The sequence below is a fragment of the Mchenga conophoros genome, linkage group LG23, assembly GCF_057382185.1.
Source record: "Mchenga conophoros isolate Kocher_MC1m ecotype Shallow Benthic linkage group LG23, M_conophoros_male_GT1.1, whole genome shotgun sequence".
NCBI classification, from domain to species: domain Eukaryota; kingdom Metazoa; phylum Chordata; class Actinopteri; order Cichliformes; family Cichlidae; genus Mchenga; species Mchenga conophoros.
The window spans coordinates 34987824-35011604 of NC_140547.1; the positions used below are offsets into that span (position 1 = coordinate 34987824).

General features: G+C 39.6%; 1 protein-coding gene across 2 annotated transcripts in view; it reads right to left on the reverse strand.

The window, feature by feature from the left end:
• LOC146547732 (gamma-aminobutyric acid receptor subunit gamma-3-like) overlaps positions 1–23781 on the reverse strand; it is a 182646-nt gene that overhangs the window by 27192 nt on the left and 131673 nt on the right. For both annotated transcript variants that reach the window (XM_085264491.1, XM_085264490.1), the window contains exons 7-8: positions 20401–20538; positions 2195–2347 (exon numbers count right to left, since the gene is read on the reverse strand). In XM_085264491.1, the coding sequence (XP_085120617.1) occupies positions 2195–2347; positions 20401–20538 (291 nt within the window). The remainder of the gene's footprint in view (positions 1–2194; positions 2348–20400; positions 20539–23781) is intronic.

Here is a 23781-nt window from a genome sequence, read left to right on the forward strand (position 1 = left end):
ACAGTCTTGCATAAAGATGAAAGCCCCGATTTACAGACGCTGTGCGCAGAGGTTCGGGACCAGAAGTCTCATTGTAAACATATCACGGCAGACCCGACGATGTTTAGATGAAAATGCTTTTCAGCATCTCTTTATTGACCACTTTTCACAAACGGTTGCTGTACGCATACAGCCGGCTGTAGCTTTTCAGCTCACAGCCCGACACACACCAACACAACAGCAGAGAGAGCACAGACTTTAAGGCAGCGAGGCGTGATTGTGGGTGCCGCTCAGGTGCATCCGACTCCCATGCTGCGGCACTGCAGACCACGCCCCGCCACACACATTAACCAGGTAAAATACATATTTAGGCAGAATTTTGTAAATATCTATTTTTCCTTTTTCAGCAGAATAGTGCAATTTTTTCCAATTACTTTTTAAAAGCCAGGCCAAGGCTCCAAAAGCCCAAAGGTGATATAAGGGTGGCGGCTCACAACAGTTTTTGTTTGCTACATGGTTCATTTTAGTTCAGCTGGGTGTCTTTCCTTTTGTTATATTTCTTTAAGAGTTCAAAATGTGTTAATTACATAAATAAAATGTAATTTTCTCTGTAGCACTTCATGGATTTCATAAGCAACACACCTTAGTTGCTCTGTGGATTCTTTTAAAAAGCAGTTAAAAACGTTTCTGTTCAAACAAGCCTTTTGTTGATCTACGTATTTTATATTCTTTACATTATTTACATTTGATCTTTTACATTGTGTATAATTCTATTGATTGTATGGTTTATTTTAATATTTGTGTACAGCGCTTTGTGACTGCCTGTCTGTGAAAAGCGCTTAATAAATAAACTTTACTTACTTACTTTAGTTGTTCACACAAAGCACAAAGGTAAAAAAAAACAATATATACAGCGTTATCTTCATTTTAGATGTCAAAAAGTATTTGCGGCTCCCAGTGTTTTTTTTTGCGTGGAAACTGTGTCCAAGTGGCTCTTTGGGTGTTAAAGGTTGCTGACCCCTGCCCTAGCTCCTCAACCCTATGCCTAAACCCCCGAGGACTAAATCACCATAGATAATAATTCCTAACCCTGATGCCATATTAAGGCAAAGTGTTTGATGTGTGTCAGTGGAATCATTATTTACTATATTCCATGCCAAAACCAATGCCAGAACTTGTGGGGAAACAAGTTAATTACAATTTTTACTAAGTGACATATTCTAACTTAGGGTTAGAGGGTCAACTGCAAAGATGAGTTGGACTTCAAAGTGTTAACCAGTTAATTTGGTACAGGGGGCACTGGCGCTTAATTGGATTTTCAGTGAGAAAATATAATACATGTAATGTATTTGTTTGTTGCTGGTGTCTGCTTTAACCAGTTATCTCTGTATGCTTATCTGTGTGCCATATATCATCTAGTATGCACCTAATATCAAATTGTTCCCTACTCTACATCAACATTTTAGGTGTTTATACTGTGATCAGCATTCAGACGCCACAATCATTATTTTTAAGCCAGTACGAGATGTCACGGACAGTTTAAATACATTTCTATGTCCCCAAAATTCAGCTTTTGCTATCTCTTTAAAAAGTCAGGACCTCAAAGAGAATTTAATCAAAGCTCAGTGAATATGAACATTGTTTGTCCGCGCAGCATGAGCTTGTAATGAGGCACCCACAGGGGGGAAATAGAAGTCCTAACTAAATAAAATTATGAAGCTATGAATGGATGGGGTGGTCATGAACTCATCAAACACTTACCTCGAGTTCCATCTTAAATCAGCAGCACCTTGCACAACATCATCATCCACAGGAAAGCAAATGAACTAATGATAGGCATGCAGCAGAGAGGAAAATAATTCAAAACAGTTGTCAAGTCATGCAAGGAGAAAGAATAACACTACAACAAAGTACAAAACGGAAACAAGCAAGCTGATGGGACATGAATTTTCATGATGGTTTAATGCACCTCTAAATTCCCACTGTCACGTACATATTCATTTGCAAAGGACTAATATATTATGCCCATGCACACGTACTCAACAGTTTTGACTCCAAACGAATGCTAGGTGAATATATTCCGGTAATTTGAAAGATTTTACAGGTAACAACTGCAGTGACATAGATGAAGTGGCAATGGAGTTGGTATTTCATTCAAAAATAGATCCTTGGTATTGCTACCTAACTCAGATTGCAGAGAAATTGTGTAGCTTACCTAAAGCCGTCCTTGCAGGCGTGGCATCACTCTTGATCCAGAAGGAGACCCAGGAGAGAACCACAGTCAGGATGCAGGGGATGTAGGTCTGGATGGTGAAGTAGCCCATCCTCCTGCTGAGGTCGAAGTAAACGGTCATTAACACGTAGTCACCTGTTGAGGAAGGGAAAATGGAATGTGGAAACAACTGGCAAAAAAGTACAAATAATATAAGAAAGTCAGAAAAGATACTATCATGAAGTAATAATGCTGTCAAATCGAATAACACACAATAAATTTAAACTTTGCGTGTCAATACTTATGCAGAAAAATGATGTATATTGTGAGAAAATGTCAACAAATTCTTTTGGAAACCACAGAATAAAGATCCATCTACAACTTCAGAATGTGGCTGAAAACTTCTACATTTTAAACGTTACTGTGATGTCAAAGAAAATTTATATTATAACCAGAAACTTCTAAAAGCTTGCTCTTTCTGCTTATTACTGCTTCCCAAAGTGTAGAAATGCAAAAAAGACTAAACAAGCTGCACAATAACTAAATCCATGACATTCTTTTGGGGATTTAACTTACTGTTAAATGAACAACATTGTGGAAATTGTGGTTAAATTGATAATACCAGTCAATAGAGACCGACACACAATGTAAGTACTTGTGGAAACTATTGCAAAAATAATAAAAGGGAAGCTTTGGAAGCTAGCCTGCACTGTGTGGCATGATTGCTGTAGAGTATTTTCATTGCTCTCAAAAGAAAGAAACCTTTGCTCATTTTTGCAGTTCTAAAATCCTCTTCAAGTTTTATAATACTGTAAGGTGACCCTGCTATTTTTTAGTTACACTTATATCCACTCACAAACTACCGATCTTCATCCCTGAGGATCCCGAGCAGCACACTGGCTCATATGTAATTAAAAAAGTCTGATGTCTAGCTGGAGGCTACATCATGCTGAGCTCTTAACTTCATCTCTGTCATCAAAACAAAGGATGGAAAAAGAATCTGAACATTAGACGGTATACTTTTTTCTGAACTTCATCAGAGCAGCAGTGACACTCACTAGATATTAAACAAAAGCAGAATTGTGCATGATGTGACAGAATGTAGGTGAAGCACTAACAAAAACAGCTACGGGTCAGTGAATGAAAACACCTCCCCAAAAAAGAGGAAAAAGAGATCTAAAGCATCTAAGGCTGTAAAGACCTACCACATATCTACAGACATAGGGATTGGGGCTCAGGATACAGATATATCCAGCCTGTATGTTGAAGTGTCTTTGGACAACATATTAAACCCCAGGTTGTCCTTAATCTATTCATTGAAATATGAATGTATGGTAAAGCACTTTGGCACAGAATAATGTGTTTGACTGGGCAAATGAGACTTGTACTGAAAGTCCTATATAGGTACCGTTCCACTTATCATTGTCTCTGGGCCAAATCTGGTTGGTCAGTCGTAACCTTTTTAGCCTAAAACCCTATACCCTTAATGATGAGTTATGACACACAATCTAATATCTCCATGTTTTTGTTGTTTCTACATTGTCAAAATCATGTTGGTCAAGGATCAGCATGGCAACTAACCAATGATGTTGTCTGAGGATTCAGTTATCATTAACCATGAAGATCAGTTAATGCTACTAAAAACTGTTGCTAGCAACCTGATATGAGTAACCTATGTTTGACTAACAGCAAAGCTAACTTGACAATGCATTTATTATATGCTATAAATTAATAAAGAAGACACTTGAAATGCTTACCAGTAAAGAGTTTTATATATAAAAAGGGCATATTTAAATTTTTCCTGCCACATTGCAAAGCTATGACATTCGATGATTGGTCGGTTGCAATGTTAATCCTGGACCAACATTATGATGATGATGCACGTACAACACCAACACGAGGATATCACATACACCCGTTTGGACACCTCAGTATGAATCAGTAAAGATGTAGTTTGATGTTTTTCCATGGTTCTAATGGTTTTTCCAAGGGTACAGGTAGGGATCGCCCTCACAGACCTTTAATGCACATCTGTTTTGTTTTGTCATTTTGTTCTGGAAGCATGCCAAAATATGTTAGACACTGCTCAGATCAGAAAAGACAAACAAAGGTTACCTGCAGGAGGGTAAAGAGTTAACACGTTTTTTGCTCGCTGGAAATATCTTCAGTATGTTTAATTAAGACCATTTTTGTGCATCAAAGTGAAGTAAAACTTCACTGAAATTCATCAAAATTGGAATTTTTGAAGACATCGTTTAGGACATAAAAAAAAATCCTTTTTAATTGGTTATAAAATTGCTCTCCACAAATTAATTCAGCACCTTTTTCCAGCTTTCTCCTGTCCTTGTCTTTTTTTTCCCACCCCGCTCTGTCTGTCCTTCATATTTAATCCAGCAAAGGACTCAAAGAGAGGAGCATAGAGAAGCTTAATGGAGCCCAGAAAATAGTAGGAAAAACTTCTCTCTCACGAACAAGTGTATAATGGCACTGTCATCGTGAAAAGAAGATAAATGAGAAGAGTGGCAGAATTTACTCCGCTACCTTTCTAATGGTCCCACTACTGTAGGATGCTTGTTTAGCAGCCAATAATTGACAGGAGTGGGGAGATATTGAGCTACAACTCTTGCTGAACAAAAGCCATTGTTCGGAAACTTTGACAAAGGTCTACATATCACCCGAGTATTATTTTGAATATTTCTGAAGACTGCCTTTTGATAATAGGAGCTATTCAGATGATGTCATTTTGAATAAAACATCTGAATAAGGCAACCTTTTGTCCTCTAACAGCTGAATTCATGCTTTAGATTCAACTGAAATGATCACTTTTACTGGGTGTTCAGTGAAGTAGGAGTGCGGTGATGCTGGTGGTACTGAGTAGGGGGGGATCGCTTACGTGATTACGAATGTGCTCAGGGGCAGAGAGATTGGCACAGCCCTGGCAAGGTTTTGCATTTTGTGATTTTTTTTTTTTAAGGCATGCCAAATATGACCCCGAGGACCCCTCAGACATTGGAATACACCATTTACTGTCCAAGTGATATTTGTTGAAGCTAGGAATCTAAAATGCCCTTGAAAAGTGTTCAGTACTGGCACCACATTACTTATGCTGCATTCATTTTCTGGGGTCAGAAATTTACAAGTGGAAACTCCAGAGCTTGAAAAATAAAAAAATCCAAAACTCAGCAGCAATATGTGTTTCCATAAGTCATGACCTTAAAAATTACATCGCACTGTCTGATGTAGATACGGTTGCCTCTTGCAGTTCATCTTATATTCAAGATAACACAGACATCCATACGACCTTTATCTCAGGTCTTATTACATGACACTGACATCAGAATGTCAGTAAGAGATTTTTCAGTTTTCAGTCAGACACACTCCTCTGATATGCTGAGACACCCTATGGAATTTTATTTCCCACTGTATCTTATAAGTCTGAAATTCCCAAATTCAGACATCCAAATGATGTTCTTTAGAAACACCCCATGTCAGAGTGATCTAGCCGTCCTAAAAGTTCCCTGGAAGGCCTTCAGTTGATTGAATATGCTGCAGCAAGAGTTCTGATGAGGACTAAAAAAAGAAAGGAAAATCCAAAGTCAAATTTAAAAGGTTTCACCTCTCATACAAGATCTTGTCTGATCAGGCCCATGTTATCTTAACCTTCCTGCCTTCTTGGGACCTTTTTGTGCCACTGCTATGTGTTAAATGGCTGCCATTTCCACTGTGTTCAGTGGAATATAACCAAACTTGCCACAGGATAGTTTTTACCTGTCAATGTTAATATTCCAGTGTGAATTCCTTAAATCAGCCTAAAATGGCTGAGCAGCAGAAATCCCCACACCCATCACCCTGGGGACCATTTTCTGCCCATTGACTTCCATTATAAACGCTATTTTTCAACCCCAAATTATCATCATATGATTTTATTTTTTCTTCTTTTCTTGGATGTCAATGAAGACTCAGGGCCTTGAAGTTTTAATTTTTAAATTGCAAAAAAAATGCAAAAAAAATAATGGCAGGTCAAAATGTATGTTGGTGCCAATCTTTGGTCCATCTAAAGGCCTACTTATAATGACAATCACATATTACTTCAACTGGTTTTTTGTGGAAATATTTAGTTTCGTTTTTTGGTTTTTGGGGCTTATAACACAGGGCGCTCATGTAATAACACTGGGATTTGAAGGGTTAAAACAACGAAAATATAATTAAAACTTTACATGAATATTTCAGGGAGAAGTAGTTTTACAAGGTTGGCTAATTTAAAGTGGAATAAAATATGGATATATGGTCTTTTTATGGCGTGGCTGAGAATGGTCCCTAGGGTGATGGGTGTGAGTTTTTTAAAGGATGGCAGGAGGGTTAAAGACTTCATCGTTCCTTGTTATCCTAACAGAGCTCTTTACTTTAGACTGCAGGCTCACAGTGCTACTGGTTACTAGAGTTGGGAGGCAAAGCCTTCAGCTCTGGTGTTCCGTTGAACCAGCTCCCAGTTTGCATTCAGAAAACAGGACACTCTCCTATAAGATTAGGCTTAAAACTTTCCCTTTTGATAAATCTTATAGTTAGTGCTGGATCAAGAGTACCTGAACCCTTTCTTAGTTGTGTTGCAACAGGCCTAGGCTGCTGGGGGCTTCCCATGATGCTCTGAGTGTTTCTTCTTCATTCCCCTCTTTACACTCTCTAAGTATTGATGCACCACTCTGTATTTAATCTTTAGTTATTATTAATCTGGATCTCTTCCACAGTGTCACAACAGATGGCAGCCTGCTTCTGTAGGGAGTTTCTTCCTGTTGAGTTGAAGTTTCTCCTTTCCATTGTTGCCAAGTGCTTGCTCATAGGGGATTGTTTGATTGGTGGGATTTTTTATGTATTGCTGTAGGGTCTTTACCTTACAATATAATGCACCTTTAAGTGACTTCTGTTGTGATTTGGCACTATAAAAAAATTAATTGAATTTTTATATAATATATAGTTGAAGTAGATATCAATTGTCCTGCTCATTGACAGCCTTGGATATGTTTCACCTATTTCAAGTGAACATGCCTTCCCATCCAAAGTGTCCCTGACTGACATTAAAGAACAATTCACCACTCTACATGTAGGTCTTTTAAACATTGTGAATAAACCTCTGGTCTTTGATGAGAGAATGACGGGGGACAAGCACGTGAGGAACGCCATTGCTGGCTCTGCTCTCAGTGCCTTGAGATCAGTTACCATTTGCGTTTTGTGGGAAACCTAGCTAGCATTAGCACGTAAACAAGAACTCTCATTTATCATCTGCGCATGAGTTTTATCTCGCTAATCACCCCGAACCACATTTGCTAAAGACAAAACTTTTAATAACTCATTTAACACTTCAGTAATGAAAGCTTTGATGACTGAGACCTAATGCAAATCATTTTGTGTTTTCAGTATTTTATTGCTACTTTTCCTAAAGCACCAGTTGTAAAAATAAATAAATAAATAAATAATTAAAAAATCCTTCCCTACTTGTCATTGTCAGCTAATAGTTAATAGATAACTATGCTAGTATAGCTGCACTTAGTCAGACAAGAGCGCAGAGAGGTAAAGACATCCAGGAAGATCGTAGCAAGAGGCACAGCGGTATGTTTCAGTCTGGTCCAATTTGTCTTTTTAAAGACTAAAAGAAGTTTATATAAAACTTGTCAACTTTGTTAAGGAAAAAATCATGGTGCAACAAAGGAGTCAGAAAAGGCTCTCTTGGGGAAGCAGAAGGAAAGGTATCAAGCACATACTCAGCCTTATTGTTAAAATAGATACCTACTCCTACACCAGTTTCTGCTCAACTATTGTCATTGTCAAAGAGTAATGACATCTATGTGACCACTCAGCTGCCAAGTGAGCCGTTTTTCTTCAAGCTTACACTTAGAAAATCAATGTGAAAATTTCAAGAAGGGGCAGGAACCCTCCTTTTTTATGCGGGCGGTACCGATCGTCACTTGACTGGATCAAACACTTCTGTTGACAAGTTATTAATACAAGCTGGTGGCAGCACACAATGTGGATGACGCTGGATATGAAGTGCTTGTACAGCAGCGGAAGAGGTGACAGCACTCATCCAGAATCTTTCCATCATTTGTTCAGTGCTCCGTACACACACGTGTGACAAATTTCCTCAAATTAATCATTTTGCCAACGTGCTGAAAGACTTTAAAATATCATCTCCTGCTTTACTCATCAAAAGTAACCTGTATGCATGTGTATAGTAATGTGTGGTGGTTGTGCTGGGCAGTGTGTAATTTTTGAGTAGACTGACTGATACCTCTAGCCACGGGCTTGATTCATCATGCTGATTCTAGTAGAAATAGGAAAGTGTTATACTTTGTAGTAGCTGTGGATTGAGGTGCAAATGAAACTGTATTTTAGAGTAAAATCACTGAATTCTTTATTATAATTATACATGCTGTTTATAAGTCCCTGTGGCCACGTAAGTGACACTAAATAGGCTTGCTCCCTATTCCTTTAGTCAGGAACTTCAAAATAACCAGTCAAATGACTTCCAGGAGGAGTCGCCCGAACATTTCAAACTCCAATTAACATGAATGTCTAATAGGATAAAATCAAGACATGTTCTCATGGATAGATGTTGATGAAAACTGCAACTTTGGTAGAACCACAAAGCCCTGACCGAGTAATTCTAATGTTTAAAAGACAGACATATTTTCCTTAAACATGTCTTCTTTTTTATGGCCACTAGATGACTACAACTGTCTCAAAAAAACAAGCTTTTGCACAAAAATAAGGCTCCCCAATATGTTTGAACTGTTCACTTTTGAAATGGAAGGCAAATTATGATTGTTAAAGGGCACTATAGAAACGACCACCTTTGTCTGAACATATGACCCAAGTCAAATGTCATAGAGTTTAGAGACGCTCTGTTCCTAATCAGCATTTAGTTATTAAAGTTGTTCAGATCTCAGTGAGATTTTAAAAGAGGTTTGTTTTCTTTCCATCTTTAATTGAGCTCTCCAGTTAGGACTAGTTATTTTTTAAAACTGCCAAATACTGCTTACTTTGTGACTGCATGGATCATGCGTGATCCAGATCACTGATATGTTGCATTTAACATTTAACATGATCGTAAAGTGTAGAAAGCCAGTTAATCAGTTCTGAAACATTGTAAAAATTAAGCTTAATCTAGTGTAAAGGTTCATTAGTGAGGCTAATCAAGAATATTTTTTGTTAGGTATTAGCTTTAAATCATGATAGCTGTGATAAGAATGCCCCACTGTAATCATTTAAAATAAATTAAAAAAAAACTAAAAAGCTAAGAGGTTGTATGAGTGCAGACTGCAGAAGCAATAAATATAGATAATGCCGTTTCAGTTTCACGTTGAAGGTTAGAGCAGACTTTTGGGAGAGGAATGTTGTCCCATTTTTGTCTGATACAGGACTCTCAATGGTCCCGGATCTTCTTTGTAGTATTGCACCAGATGATCTGGACTACAGGTTCATCCCCCAGACTCTTGATGTCACTTTTCCAGATGTGCAAACTGCCAATTCCATAAGCACTAATACATTTCGATCATTGCCACAATCAGAGATGGTGGTGACAAACTGGATGTCTTTAGTCCAGATTAAAAAAAAAAAGAAGAAAAAAGACATTTGGCCTTTTCCCTTGCATACAGAGATTTCTCCACATTCCCAGATTCTTTTCATGATATTATGTTTTATAGATGATGCAATATTCATGGTTTTTATAATTTAATGTTTAATGTTAATTTAATGGGACATTATTCTAAAATTGTTACACAATTTATAGATTTTTTTTTTCTTTTTAGAGTTTAGTGAAACTCATCAGATAGTTGTTCAGGCTCACATTGACAAGAGTTGGCATAATAGAGACAAAATGTGCAGTGTATCTACCATAAATCCCGGACTACAGAGCGCACCTGATTAAAAGCCGCATGCTCTAATTGTAGAAAGAAAACCAATTTTGTACTTGTACAGGCCGCACCGTATTTTAAGCCGTATGCGTTTCACCTGTAATATGAGATATTTACAGAGAAATACTACACGTGAGGATTTTTAACGTTTAATTTAATCCGTAAGGTAACATAAATGTTATGGTAACATACAAAAATACATTCTGCAAATGCTTTTTTTTCCTCGAACAGCGCCTGTAACACGGCTACCTTTAAATATACGTACGTATCGGTAACACACAAATTACGTTGCTTATGGGTTTTTTACGGAGCAGTGCACAAACAACATTACAACGTCTCTTAACAACCGATAAAAATATATACCGTATATATACACTACTTATCATTTTGATTGGTCTACTGTTACCAGGCAAAATGTTTTTGGCCGCATGGAAAAAAAAATGCATTAACCGCACGTCTATATAAGCCACAGTGTTCACAGTGTGGGGAAAAAGTAGCAGCTTATGACCCGAAAACTACGGTAATTAGTTTTTTATGAGTATAACTCCTTGTACCTTCGTTTTTGGAGTCTGCCAAGCCCTGCTGGCTGTCAATATAAAAATGTCATATTAAAAAGGGATTCTTGCAATCAGATTGTGTAATAAAGGGAATCTGATTCTTTTTCTCTGCAGCGACAATCTTAATCACAGCACAGTCAGTCCAACATAAAACTACTTGGTTTTTCTTCCATTTCACCTTATAAAACTATTTCATTATACTTAATGTTCCCATTAATGTCTAGGATGATATATGTTGTACTACTAAAGCAGATTAAAGGCCTATTAGAAGTGGAACAACAGGAGTAAATAAAACAACTGTTTATTGTAGCTTGAATTGTTCTCCGTATTTGCACTCCACAAGTTATTGTTGCAAATACCATAATGCCATCTACCTTATGTAATATTAATGCATACTATAATATGAATGAATATGTGGAGGCTGGAGCATTGTACCTTCCCAGATAGACAGCCACCAGGTGCAGCATGGTGACTTTTGGGCTCTAAATGTGTATCGTAACAAGCAAACCCTGTGTTTACATTTTGCTTGGACAGTAATAACCCCTCTGTTTATACTCTTCTGCAGAATAATTATTAGCCTGAGTGGGCTGTCCTACAGTTGTCTACAGACTCTGCATGCCATACTACTTTCCGTTTGGGAAGCTGCAAGGAAAATTCATGGGAAAGCTGTTTTATTAATGAGCTCAGCACAAGTCAGCTTGCCCCTGCTTTCAACATGTATCAGAGTCTTCCTGTCCTAAGTTTTAAAAGTTTTCTACACTTTTGTAAATATAATTTGAGTAAACTATGCCATCACAGTGCAAAAACTATTAATAATTTATTGAAGGGCTGCTTTGAAACTACTCATTGGGCTATCCACCCGCTCACAATGAACTATTTTCTGGTGTTTGCCATGTAAAATGCTAGTTTAAGCAACATTTGGGATGCTTTAAGTTATTTTTCGATAGCTGAACCACTGCCTAAGGATTGGTAACAAACTAATTGTTGGGATGAGATTCTGCTGATGCAATTTGTTCATTTTGTAAAGAAAACGCCTCTAAATGTTACTTTTCTTACTCATTTTTTAATTTGTTGGCTATCCTGCAGGAGGACGGAGGACTCACTTTTGGAGAAGCCTGCATATATGTCGACACCAGCGACATGCCAGTGATGGTAAATTAGAGACCAACTCCAGTTATTTGAAGAGCCAAGTGATTCGTATGGTTTTGGTTAGTCAGTAGCATCGCTTGGCTAGTGATGAGTGGCCTGGTCTGGTTTTTAACTGCCTGGAGATAAGTCCATAGCTAAATCACTTACTCACTCAAACACAGAAATAAGCTTCTCTGACCTCACAGCAGTATTATTTTTGGGGGGGATTAAGGGACCTTGAGTAGGTCTTAATGAGTGAACTGAAGGTTTCCCCAGCCAGGTTTATCCTGACCTATGGGCTCTCTGATCCTCAGGCTGCATAACGATAATGAAAATGTTCTCTGAAAAGTTCCAAGACTGAACTATAATATTTAATTTTAACATGTGTGCAGCAAATTGTCTGATTTAATTGTCTGATTTGCTGATTTAGAAGAAGAGCTGAAATGAAACCACATGGGTTTTAATGGTAGAAACCATCATTTTTATTCACAGGTATTAGTAACTGTAGTTATCAAACTAAGTTAGCTCTAAACATTATTTGTTTAGCTCAAGGAAACCTGTAAAGGATAAATCTAAAAGATAAGTCAAACCTTATCTGTAAAAGATAAGACAAATGTTCCGGCGCCCCCCGCGTGTGGCAGCCTGTTACAGCAGCTCTGCTCATTCTGAGCTTCTTTCTTATCTTCTCTTTATTTTCTCGTAATCTTTTGTAACTAAAGTTTTAGCAATTTTTTAAAAACAAATTTCCCACGAGTGGGACTAATAAAGGTTATCTTATCTAAACTATAGACCATACATAAAAGGTGGACATCATAGGTTTGTAGAGGTACTAAGTAACTATAAAGATAATAGAAAATGTAACACACCAGATTGATGTGCTTGGAGAAAAGCTTCCTAGGCTGCGTTTGGTAGAGTGTAAACCTTCCCAAATCCACTTAAGACCGGAGCAGAGCTGTTAAGTTGATATGATCCAGGTCCAGCTTTCACACAGTAGTAAAATCCTAAAAAATGAATGTGTCAGTCTTCAAAATACTATTTTCAGCATAACCTGTAAGCCCACAGACTAATGTAAACCTGTTAACAACAGCACCTTAAATTGGAGTGTTAAGCTTTAATCCATTTGTTACAGTTTTGCTCTTGTGTTATTGCTTTAATAAACATCACTGCTTCTGCTTCAACTAAATCGACTCATCTGCTGTTAAGCGGATTGTTAAGCTACGAGTGGGCAATCACTGTTCAAGGGAAGGGAAAGGATCAGAGACCGCACAATTAAATTTTGTAATGTCTGTTTGCCTGCTGGTAGTGGTCATGTCCGGGTTAATGGCCAATATTGAATGACTATGAGAAGGAACATCATATGGAAAATGCGAATCGTGAGGAGAGTGAGGGCTTGGGATTTTCACCTTTCTCTCAACAGAAGAAGTCTTTGTAAAAAGATCTTTGAAATTTTTCTGCATAAAAGGGCATCATAAATGCTTTTGGAGAACTTGAAGTGGGATGGTTAAATAAAAAGCTGAAGTGTTTGGGATTCCACATCGGGGCCTTTTGAAGAAGACACTGCTGAATTGATAACGATGGTGGATTTGCAGCGGGGTGTCCCCAGTGGCGCTGTGGCCAGGGATCTGTCCACTCCGTCCTCATTAAAACAGCCCCATACCCATGTGTTTATGAGGGATGAAGGGTAAAGCACAAAGAGGGAGACAGAGGGAGAGGAAAAGAAGGATAAGAAGAAGCGAAACGCAGCACTTTCGAGGTTTGTCATGATGTAAATTAATGATAGGTATTTTTAGCTGGGGATCTAATCATCATGTGTGTGGAGACAGCACTCCAGCAAAGTGAAACAGGAAAAAGAAACGAGGTAATAAATGAGAAAATGGCTAATTTTCTTGAACAGCATGAGGTAGATGTGTAGGTTTGCCATTGCTTTTGAGCAGCTCAGCAGAAAATTAGCTTGGATGTGTTTTGACGATACAGCAGGAGTCCAGGAAAACGTATAATCTATAAGGCCGTCACTGTTGGAATGAGAGTGTTCATCAGTCACTTTGATTTTTCATTTTGTATTGTGATCAGAAACACAAAGATGAAACACTATTTTTTTCTTATATATAAACAGGGGATTTCATCAGTATTCACAGTGGGTAATCAATCAATCAAAAAACCACAAGGTATAAACCTTTAAAAAAATATTATAATTATATATATATATATATATATATATCGGTAATCGGAGCACTAGGTGCGGTGACTCCCAAGCTAGGCGAGTGGCTCCAGCAGATCCCGGGAATAACATCGGAGATCTCTGTCCAGAAGAGCGCAGTCCTGGGAACAGCTAAGATACTGCGTAGGACCCTCAAGCTCCCAGGCCTCTGGTAGAGGACCCGAGCTTGAAGGATAAACCGCCTGCAGGGGCGTGCTGGGTGTTTTTTATATATATATATATTAAATAAGAAAAAAATAGTGTTTCTGATCACAATACAAAATGAAAAATCAAAGTGACTGATGAACACTATATATATATATAAAAAAAAAACACCCAGCACGCCCCTGTGGGCAGTTTATCCTTCAAGCTCGGGTCCTCTACCAGAGGCCTGGGAGCTTGAGGGTCCTACGCAGTATCTTAGCTGTTCCCAGGACTGCGCTCTTCTGGACAGAGATCTCCGATGTTATTCCCGGGATCTGCTGGAGCCACTCGCCTAGCTTGGGAGTCACCGCACCTAGTGCTCCGATTACCACGGGGACCACTGTTACCTTCACCCTCCACATCCTCTCGAGCTCTTCTCTGAGCCCTTGGTACTTCTCCAGCTTCTCGTGTTCCTTCTTCCTTCGAATGTTGGAACACTGAGCTACTAGTTGTTTCGACGTCATTGTGGATGTTGGGTATCGAAGAATCCATAGGTCCCTCATCCTATTCATGTAGCCCCTTCCGCCGGGGTTACTTGCGTAGTAGCATTCCAACAACGCCCTGTTTTCGTCTCTTGCCCACCGAAGCCTTCTTGTTCCAGTAGCCCACTTTTCGTCAGGGTGCCCTGGTTCCTCAACACCTGACACGGACCTTGTTGATCCGGGCGACGTCCGAGCCGGCATGCCTTCATATTTATCTGTCTCGCTCATGTCTGCGGTAGGCTTGCTTAGCATAGGCTTGCTTAGCATATATATATATACCTGAGGCCTTGGAAACTGCCAAGCAAAGACTCACAGCCTTGGCCAGCCGCTTGAGGAGGTACACCAGAGAGATAGAAGGCAGGAGAATAAACCAGCTGTTCTCCACAGAACCAGCAAAGGTGTACTCTCAGTGGCAAGGGAACAATAATAATAAGAGAACAGCACCACCAAGGCTGGAGACGGAGCAATACTGGAAGAGCATATGGGAGAAGGACGCAACCCATAACGGCAATGCTCAGTGGCTAGTGGATCTGAGGGCAGACCAAAGTTACCTCCCTGAACAGGGTCCAGTAACCATCACAGTGGCAGATATCCAAGAAAGGGTCTCCAGTATGAAGAGTTGGACAGCACCAGGGCCCGACATGGTTCACGCCTACTGGCTAAAGAAGCTGACTGCACTCCACGAGCGTCTGGCAGCACAAATGAACCAGCTGCTAGTTAACGAGAGACACCCGGAATGGCTAACCGAAGGTCGGACGGTCCCAAGGACCCCAAGAAGGGACCGGTCCCCTCCAACTACCGACCAATAACCTGCCTCAGTACTACATGGAAGCTCCTGTCAGGCATCATATCGGCTAAGATGAACAGGCACATGGGTCAATACATGAGCGGGACACAGAAAGGAATTGGCAAGAATACCAGAGGCGCAAAACACCAGCTACTGGTAGACAGAACAGTCAGCCGAGACTGCAAGACCAGACTGACCAACCTGTGCACTGCCTGGATTGATTACAAGAAGGCCTATGACTCAATGCCCCACAGCTGGATACTGGAATGCCTAGAATTGTACAAGATCAATGGGACCCTAAGAGCCTTCATCAGGAACTCAATGGGGATGTGGCGTACAACACTAGAGGCCAACTCCAAGCCCATAGCACAAGTCACCATCAAGTGCGGGATCTACCAAGGAGATGCTCTGTCCCCACTGCTGTTCTGCATAGGCCTGAACCCCCTCAGTGAGATCATTAACAAGACTGGCTACGGATACCGACTACAGAACGGAGCAGTTGTCAGCCACCTCCTGTACATGGATGACATCAAGCTGTATGCCAAGAGTGAACGAGACATCGATTCACTGATCCACACTACCAGGCTATACAGCAATGACATTGGAATTTTGTTCGGACTGGAGAAGTGTAGTCGGATGGTAACAAAGAGAGGGAAGGTAGTCAGAACTGAGGGGATTGAACTACCAGAAGGCAACATTGCAGACATAGAGGACAGTTACAAGTACCTGGGGATCCCGCAGGCGAATGGGAACCATGAAGAGGCCGCTAGAAAAGCTGCAACCACCAAGTACCTGCAGAGGGTCAGGCAAGTCCTGAGGAGTCAGCTGAATGGTAAGAACAAGATCCGGGCCATCAACACGTACGCCCTGCCCGTGATCAGGTACCCTGCTGGGGTAATAGGCTGGCCAAAGGAGGAGATAGAAGCCACTGACATAAAGACAAGAAAGCTCCTTACCATGCAAGGAGGGTTTCACCCCAAGTCCAGCACCCTGAGGCTGTACGCTAAGCGGAAGGAAGGGGGCCGGGGACTGGTGAGTGTCAGCACCACAGTCCAGGATGAGACAACGAACATCCAAGAATACATTGGGAAGATGGCCCCAACTGACCGAGTGCTCAGTGAATACCTCAGGCAGCAGAAACCCAAGAAAGAGGAGGGAGACAAGGAACCATCATGGAAGGACAGGCCCCTGCACGGTATGTACCACCGGCAGATAGAGGAGGTGGCTGATATCCAGAAATCCTACCAGTGGCTGGACAAAGCTGGACTGAAAGACAGCACAGAGGCACTAATCATGGCAGCACAAGAACAAGCTCTGAGTACAAGATCCATAGAGGCTGGGGTCTATCACACCAGGCAAGACCCCAGGTGCAGGCTGTGTAAAGATGCCCCAGAGACAATCCAGCACATAACAGCAGGGTGCAAGATGCTAGCAGGCAAGGCATACATGGAACGCCATAACCAAGTGGCCGGCATAGTGTACAGGAACATCTGTGCCGAGTATAACCTGGAAGTCCCGAGGTCAAAATGGGAGATGCCCCCAGGGGTGGTGGAGAATGACCAAGCTAAGATCCTGTGGGACTTCCAGATACAGACGGACAAAATGGTGGTGGCTAACCAACCGGACATAGTGGTGGTAGACAAACAGAAGAAGATGGCCGTAGTGATCGATGTAGCGGTTCCGAATGACAGCAATATCAGGAAGAAGGAACACGAGAAGCTGGAGAAATACCAAGGGCTCAGAGAAGAGCTCGAGAGGATGTGGAGGGTGAAGGTAACAGTGGTCCCCGTGGTAATCGGAGCACTAGGTGCGGTGACTCCCAAGCTAGGCGAGTGGCTCCAGCAGATCCCGGGAATAACATCAGAGATCTCTGTCCAGAAGAGCGCAGTCCTGGGAACAGCTAAGATACTGCGCAGGACCCTCAAGCTCCCAGGCCTCTGGTAGAGGACCCGAGCTTGAAGGATAAACCGCCCACAGGGGCGTGCTGGGTGTTTTTTTTTTTTTATATATATATATATATATATATATACATATACATATACATATATATACACATATACATAAATGGATTCCCAAGGTATATGGTCTGACACAGTTACCTCGTACCTAATAGTCATGTTTGCTAAAGCTGCATGTCCATCAGCTGTACAGATACAGTGGTCCAGCCATGATGTACTATGCCAGGCTTCACTTATGTATGTATAGCTATCTGCAGGCAGTAACACTTTGGTAGACAAAAATTATATTAGATATTATATTAGAATTATCCTAATATAATATCTAATATAATTTTAATATAGTTCAACAAATAAAGTTCCAAACAAAATCTAGGTAAATTCATACTTTTATTTATTTATTTTTTACCATACTGATAAAGTTTATAGTTAAGGTTGGACCAGGTGACCCCAAATCCTCCCTTAGTTATGCTGCAGTAGGCCTAGGCTGCTGGTGAAGTTTTCCATGATCTTTGTGTTTCTTTGCGCCACTTTATATTTAATCATTAGTTATTATTAGGCTTTTGTGAAGGACTGTGGTTGTCCCCTCCCTAAGCCTGGTTCTGATTTCTTCCTGTTAAAAGGGAGTTTTTCCTCCCCACAGTTGTAGAGTGCTTTCTCACAGGAGGTCGTTTGATTGCTGGGGTTTTCATTGTATTAATAGAGCTGACTGTTTTTATGATTTGGTGCTATATGAAGAAAAAAATAATTATTTAACTGTTTGAACTATCATTTTAAGAAAAAAAACAGTAGCTCATTTTAAATTTAATGGCAGCAACATGCCAACTGCTTTGCAACTAGGTTTGTTAAAGCATGTATCCCATCCGTGTATGCCAATCAAGCAGTAGTGTAGAAAAGGTCACAATAGCAAGTCTTTTCCAAAAGGTGTGAAACATCCACAAATTGTATGGGTACAATGCACAGACACACATATCTACTAATTACTGATAAGTAACAATCTGAAAAAAAAAAAAACACTAGGAATTCACAAACCAAAACTGAATCACAAACTTCTTGCATGGCTGGAAATTACCGAGGTTATGTTCAATTACTCCAGTTAGTGGAAATGAGATCTAACAGACCCTGAAGCTATAAAAACCTGTATCAGAGCAGTCAAAGCAAAAATGACCTAAAAGAAAATTAACTACCATACAGATGTTATAAAGGGGGAAACTATACATAGAAGTTAAAAGTTGGGCCTCTATCTTTAAGAGTCTGTAGGGACTGACTTGATTATGAAATCAGCTTCCCAGTTGGCTTCATTTGGTTTTTTAAATATATCATTGTACTTGATGAACTCTCACCTTTGTTCTTTGCTGAGGCAAAGCTTTGGTTGCACTTTCAGAACATAATATAGCAAAATTTCATTTTTTTTTAATTGTACATCAGCCCTCCCCACTAAAAAGCATAAAAATAGATCTGAAACAAATAAACTAAACCAGCACCAGCAAAGAAATTTCTGTTAGGTCGAATATTTCTTTGTTGTAACAATGATTCTTGGCAATAAATCTTATGCTGTTGGAAAGCCTGTTTATTTCCCCTTAGATGATACAACATTAAACCCTTGACATTTCTCTGTCAATGCCAAACAGTTTATTTTGCCATTGACTGCTGTTTGGTGTGATTTACTGGATTGGGTGATTGAAGTCTGAAGAAACAAATCAAATTATCCAAATCAGTCAAGGGTAGTATGTTTACAGCAGACACCAACTGAACACTATAGCAAGGTCCATGTTCACAGATGCCGCTATTTGTAGGTACACACCTGATTTCACCTGAAGTTCAAAACAAGAATCAGTAGCACAATAAGCTGTTTGGCACTCACAGAGACAATTTGGTTGGTTTTTCAAGGGCACAACCCACATACTCAACTCTGCATTGTATTTTTCTTACAAATGTGGCAAAATTTAATGGGAAATAAATATGCTTATCAAACTATATAAGATTTATTGCCAAGAAGCATTGTTCCAACAAAGAAATAACCGGCCAAACATACGCTTCCTTACTTTTTATACAGTTTATACGCTGTATTTAAGCACTGGAAAGAAAATGACTACAAAAAAGGACAATGCTTCTACATTTTGCAAAACAAGAATAAAGCAGTACAACTTATTATCACCTTAATTTGATGCCACTCCCTGTTATCACTCTCCTAATCATACTCTACTTCCTCAAATATTAATGAATGAAGGTTCAGCTCTTAGAAAGCTGAATCCGGTCACATTATGCAGATCTGAGCACGTCTCTCCGAAGACAAAAGAGCACATGGCTGAAACCACGGGGAACATGCAACTCATAAACAAGGTTAAAAGGGGTTAACAATTGGTGTGAAGTGTTCTTCGAGATAGATCCGTCGTTCATTATGCCTCATTTTTAAGCCAGTCAGTATCAGTTTTTATCTCCAAGGGTCATGTGGAAGAATGAATATACATTAAGAGCTTGTCCCAAATGTGCATGTAGTTATAGGAACTTGTTGGGGCAACAGTACTTTTTTCTTTCCTAAACTTACATTAAATTGTCAAAGTATACAAGGTCTAACAGCATGGGAAGGGAGATGGAAAGAAGTGAATAATTAAACTTCCTTTTTAATGTTTAATCTTGGTGATTAATGTCAGTGGAAAAACCTATTTGGCCTTACACCCGAGGGGAATACTTATGAGCTTTGAGCTTGTAGTTATATGATTACATTTATGGGCATGGTGCTAATCTTAACGTGTGCGAAGCTTGAGGCGCCAAGGTAGTGAAGCAGCACGAGAGGCTGAACAGTTCTTCAGCTTAAATGTGAACCCCTGACAACTCCAGTTGCCCTGTGACCTCCACTATTGCCTATTTTCTTTAGTTTCTTACTATTATTTGTCAAAAATGAATGAAATGCTATAGTTCAGCACGTTCTCTCTCACTGAAGTGAAGAGTTCTCAACCTTTCCTTGAACTTTTCTCAGCACTTTACTTACCAGCCGTAGTCGTGAGGACATCCGTAGTGTTTCTGAGCCCCATGAAGTCAAACTGGTAAAGCCTCCAGTATTTCTGATCAGATGTCTCCACTGAGTTTCGCTTCCATTTGTACACAATCTCATCTCGTGGGTAGCCGTCTAGAAACCACATGGAGAATTTGGTGTAAATGAAAGAATATGAAAGGGAGAGAAAGGTAGAAATAAAAGTTGAAATAAAGAATACAGAAAAGATTGTTGCAACAATGCAGTTTTTATTTTATGCCTAAATTATATATGTTATATACAGCCAGTTTTTGTTAGTAGTTGAGTGGACTGCAGACCAACTGAACAACTTGTTTCCTTGAAATCTATTATGTACAACCATAGTGAACAAATTCTCTTGAATTATTTACTGTAGTTTTCATCTTAACCTCTTAAAGTAACATACATCCGATGGCAGTGTTGGGAAGGTTACTTTTAAAATGTATTCCACTACAGATTACAGAATACATGCCCCAAAATGTATTTTGTAACGTATTCCGTTAGTAACGTATTCTGAATACTTTGGATTACCTATTATATTATCATGCTTTTTACAACTACATGAATGTGAATTATTACTATTACTGAAGGCTACTCGCCATACCAATACCGACTAGATTTTTAAATCTTAATATAAAATGAGTAACAGTAGGGTGGACATTAGGTAAGGCTGCATTTTTTGCAGCGATCTCATATAGAAAACTGTTTCATGCGTATATAAAACAGGTCTGCGGCTCCGAACCGTAGTAAAGGGACCTCTGGCTAATACGTCGGGTTCTGTGTTGGGCTCGTAGCTGAAAACTAGCTTTAATTTGTTATCTGGGTCAGCTTTGCTAGCGAGAGACAGAGAGAGGCGTTGAAAGGCTGTTTCAACAGAACTTATTGTTTCGGAGAAAAACACGAAAAAACTGTACAGTCGAGTCTTAATAGCTTACTTACAACTGGGCTCGTCAGGCACTCTTTTTGGCTGCAGTGGTTATTATTATATTTACATGCTTCCAGCTCCCGTTTCTGCTCGGTGACAGCTCGTACTTTTCCACTCTCCTTTTTCTCCCTCCCTCGCTCACAGACACATAACGGGTAAGGCAGTCCATTCTCCCTGCAGCACGGACTACACTGCCCATGAGGCTACATTCTTAGGGCGATGCCTATAACACTCTGCCTATTGCCTTCATATTAAATCATTTTTGTGAATAATTTTTTTAAAATATTTCTTCACGTCATTATGCAGCCGCAAGTATATGGCGTTATTTTTGTGAATATTACAAAAATACATTTTTTTGCATGCAGCAATGAGTTTTGTTCACTCAAATTTAGCTTTTCTTCGCTCAAAATAAATTTCTCCTCATAACGCACCTGCAAATCTGTTTTTACGTGTGCTCAAATTTTTTTTTACGTGCGCTCAGAATAGTGGCACAAAAATAACGCCATACAAGTAGGGGTGACATGGGCCGCGAGATTGAGATACAGGCATTAGAGCCTCTTAATGCGCGTTTTGTTTGGGGCATGGAAACCAAAAATAGAGAGGGCATAGCCGAACATATGAAACAGGAAAAAACCACCATGTAATCCCTTTATTTCAGCAAAGTAACTGTTTTCTGAATACCACCTTTTTAAATGGTAACTGTAATGGAATACAGTTACGCATATTTTGTATTTTAAATACGTAACGGTGTTCTGACAAACCATCCTACTTTGGCAAAACGTCCTACCATAAGTAGTTTATGCACATTTCTGCTGTCACAGAGTAACTCCAGCACCAATTTAAGTAGGTATGACGGTTTGCCACTTAACTTTGCCCATTAAAGTATGCTTGTAGGTAACATTCACAAAGATAGCATGGTTTGGCACTTAATCTTACCCGTCAGAGTATGTTTCTAGCTCTTATTAAGAAAGGCAGGATGATTTGCCACTTAATTTTAGCTGTTAAAGTATGCTTCTAGCTCAGATTAACAAAAGTAGGACGATTTGCCACTTAATTTTAGCTGTTTAAGTATGCTTGTAGGTGACATTCACAAAGGTAGGATGGTTTGGCAGTTAATTTAACCCATCAGAGTATTTTTCTAGCTGATATTCACAAAGGTAGGACGGTTCGCCACTTAATTTCGTGTTGTGCGCATGCGCAGAAACAACAGGTAGGATGGTTTGCCAGGTAGGATGGATTCCCAGAACAACAGCGGTACATGTAATCCGTTACTCCCCAACACTGTCTGATGGCCAGTAAACGGTTTACTGGTAGGGCTAGGGTGTTGTTGAGTCACATGGTAAACAACACAGTTCCAGAAAACAGAAGTCATCTATCAAATCATCTCTCTAAGATGCAATTTGGGAATACCAAATAGGTAAAAATTACATATTATGGGTAGAAATGAACCTAGCCCAAGCCTAACTTTACATGGGTCACAGGCAACCTAGCAGATGATGAGGTTAGCGCATGCTTTGAGTCACGAACCCGGTATTTTTTAGGGTACCAAACAAATTCCATTGTTATTATAATAGCGAGAAATTGATTCAAATTAAATAAGTTGCTGCCAAACTTTGCTATTGGAGCATATTTGGGTTGAGCTGCTGTTGCCTAAAGAGTAGTGCTGTTACGTTACAAGAAAAGAAAATTTGGTTACATTAGAAAACTTACTACTGTTGCAGCTCTTGTTTTGTTACAGCTGTTCGCGCACCTATCGTGGCGTTGGCAGTATGGCTGTGTTTCTACAATAATTTCAATGATACATCCATACAGTGGCTCAGAGGTATAGCGGTTCAGAGTTTGGTTATTTTTTTTTTTTTTTCAAACTATTGAAAACATGTGACTTTCTGAAGAAAACTTTAAAAAGAAGGTTTTTTATTTCCTGTTTAAATTCTACTGCTTATACCGGCACTGATGTGGAGGTTTTGAATTTGTGGGGACACTAGTCGTTCAAGAGAATGCTAAAGTGAGTCTGCCTCTCAGAAAGTGTTTTTTGGGGGAAGTGTTTTCCAAAATGCAAACTGTCCAAGTGAATACATTTTATAATCTAAGGGAAACACCTTGTCCAAAGAAAAATGTTTTATATTGTGAGTTGTTTAAAATAATTAAGAAGTGTGGCATTATTTTGTTAGAGACCATTATAAATTCTGTTCTATGCCCTCACCAATAGGTGGCCAGCAGTCTGGATCTGGACCCAGACACCATTCTTTATGTAGCCACACATCTTACTAGATTTTGACTGACTGTTTCTATCTATTAGTTTCTTTCAAAACTCAAAAGAGGCAACTGGGGACCTGGTACATGTTAAAGGGTAATGGTAAAAAGACAGCCTCTAGGCTACTTTTAAAGAAAAAGATAATAGAAGTGGCTTGCCTTTTTCTTAATAAAAATCGATT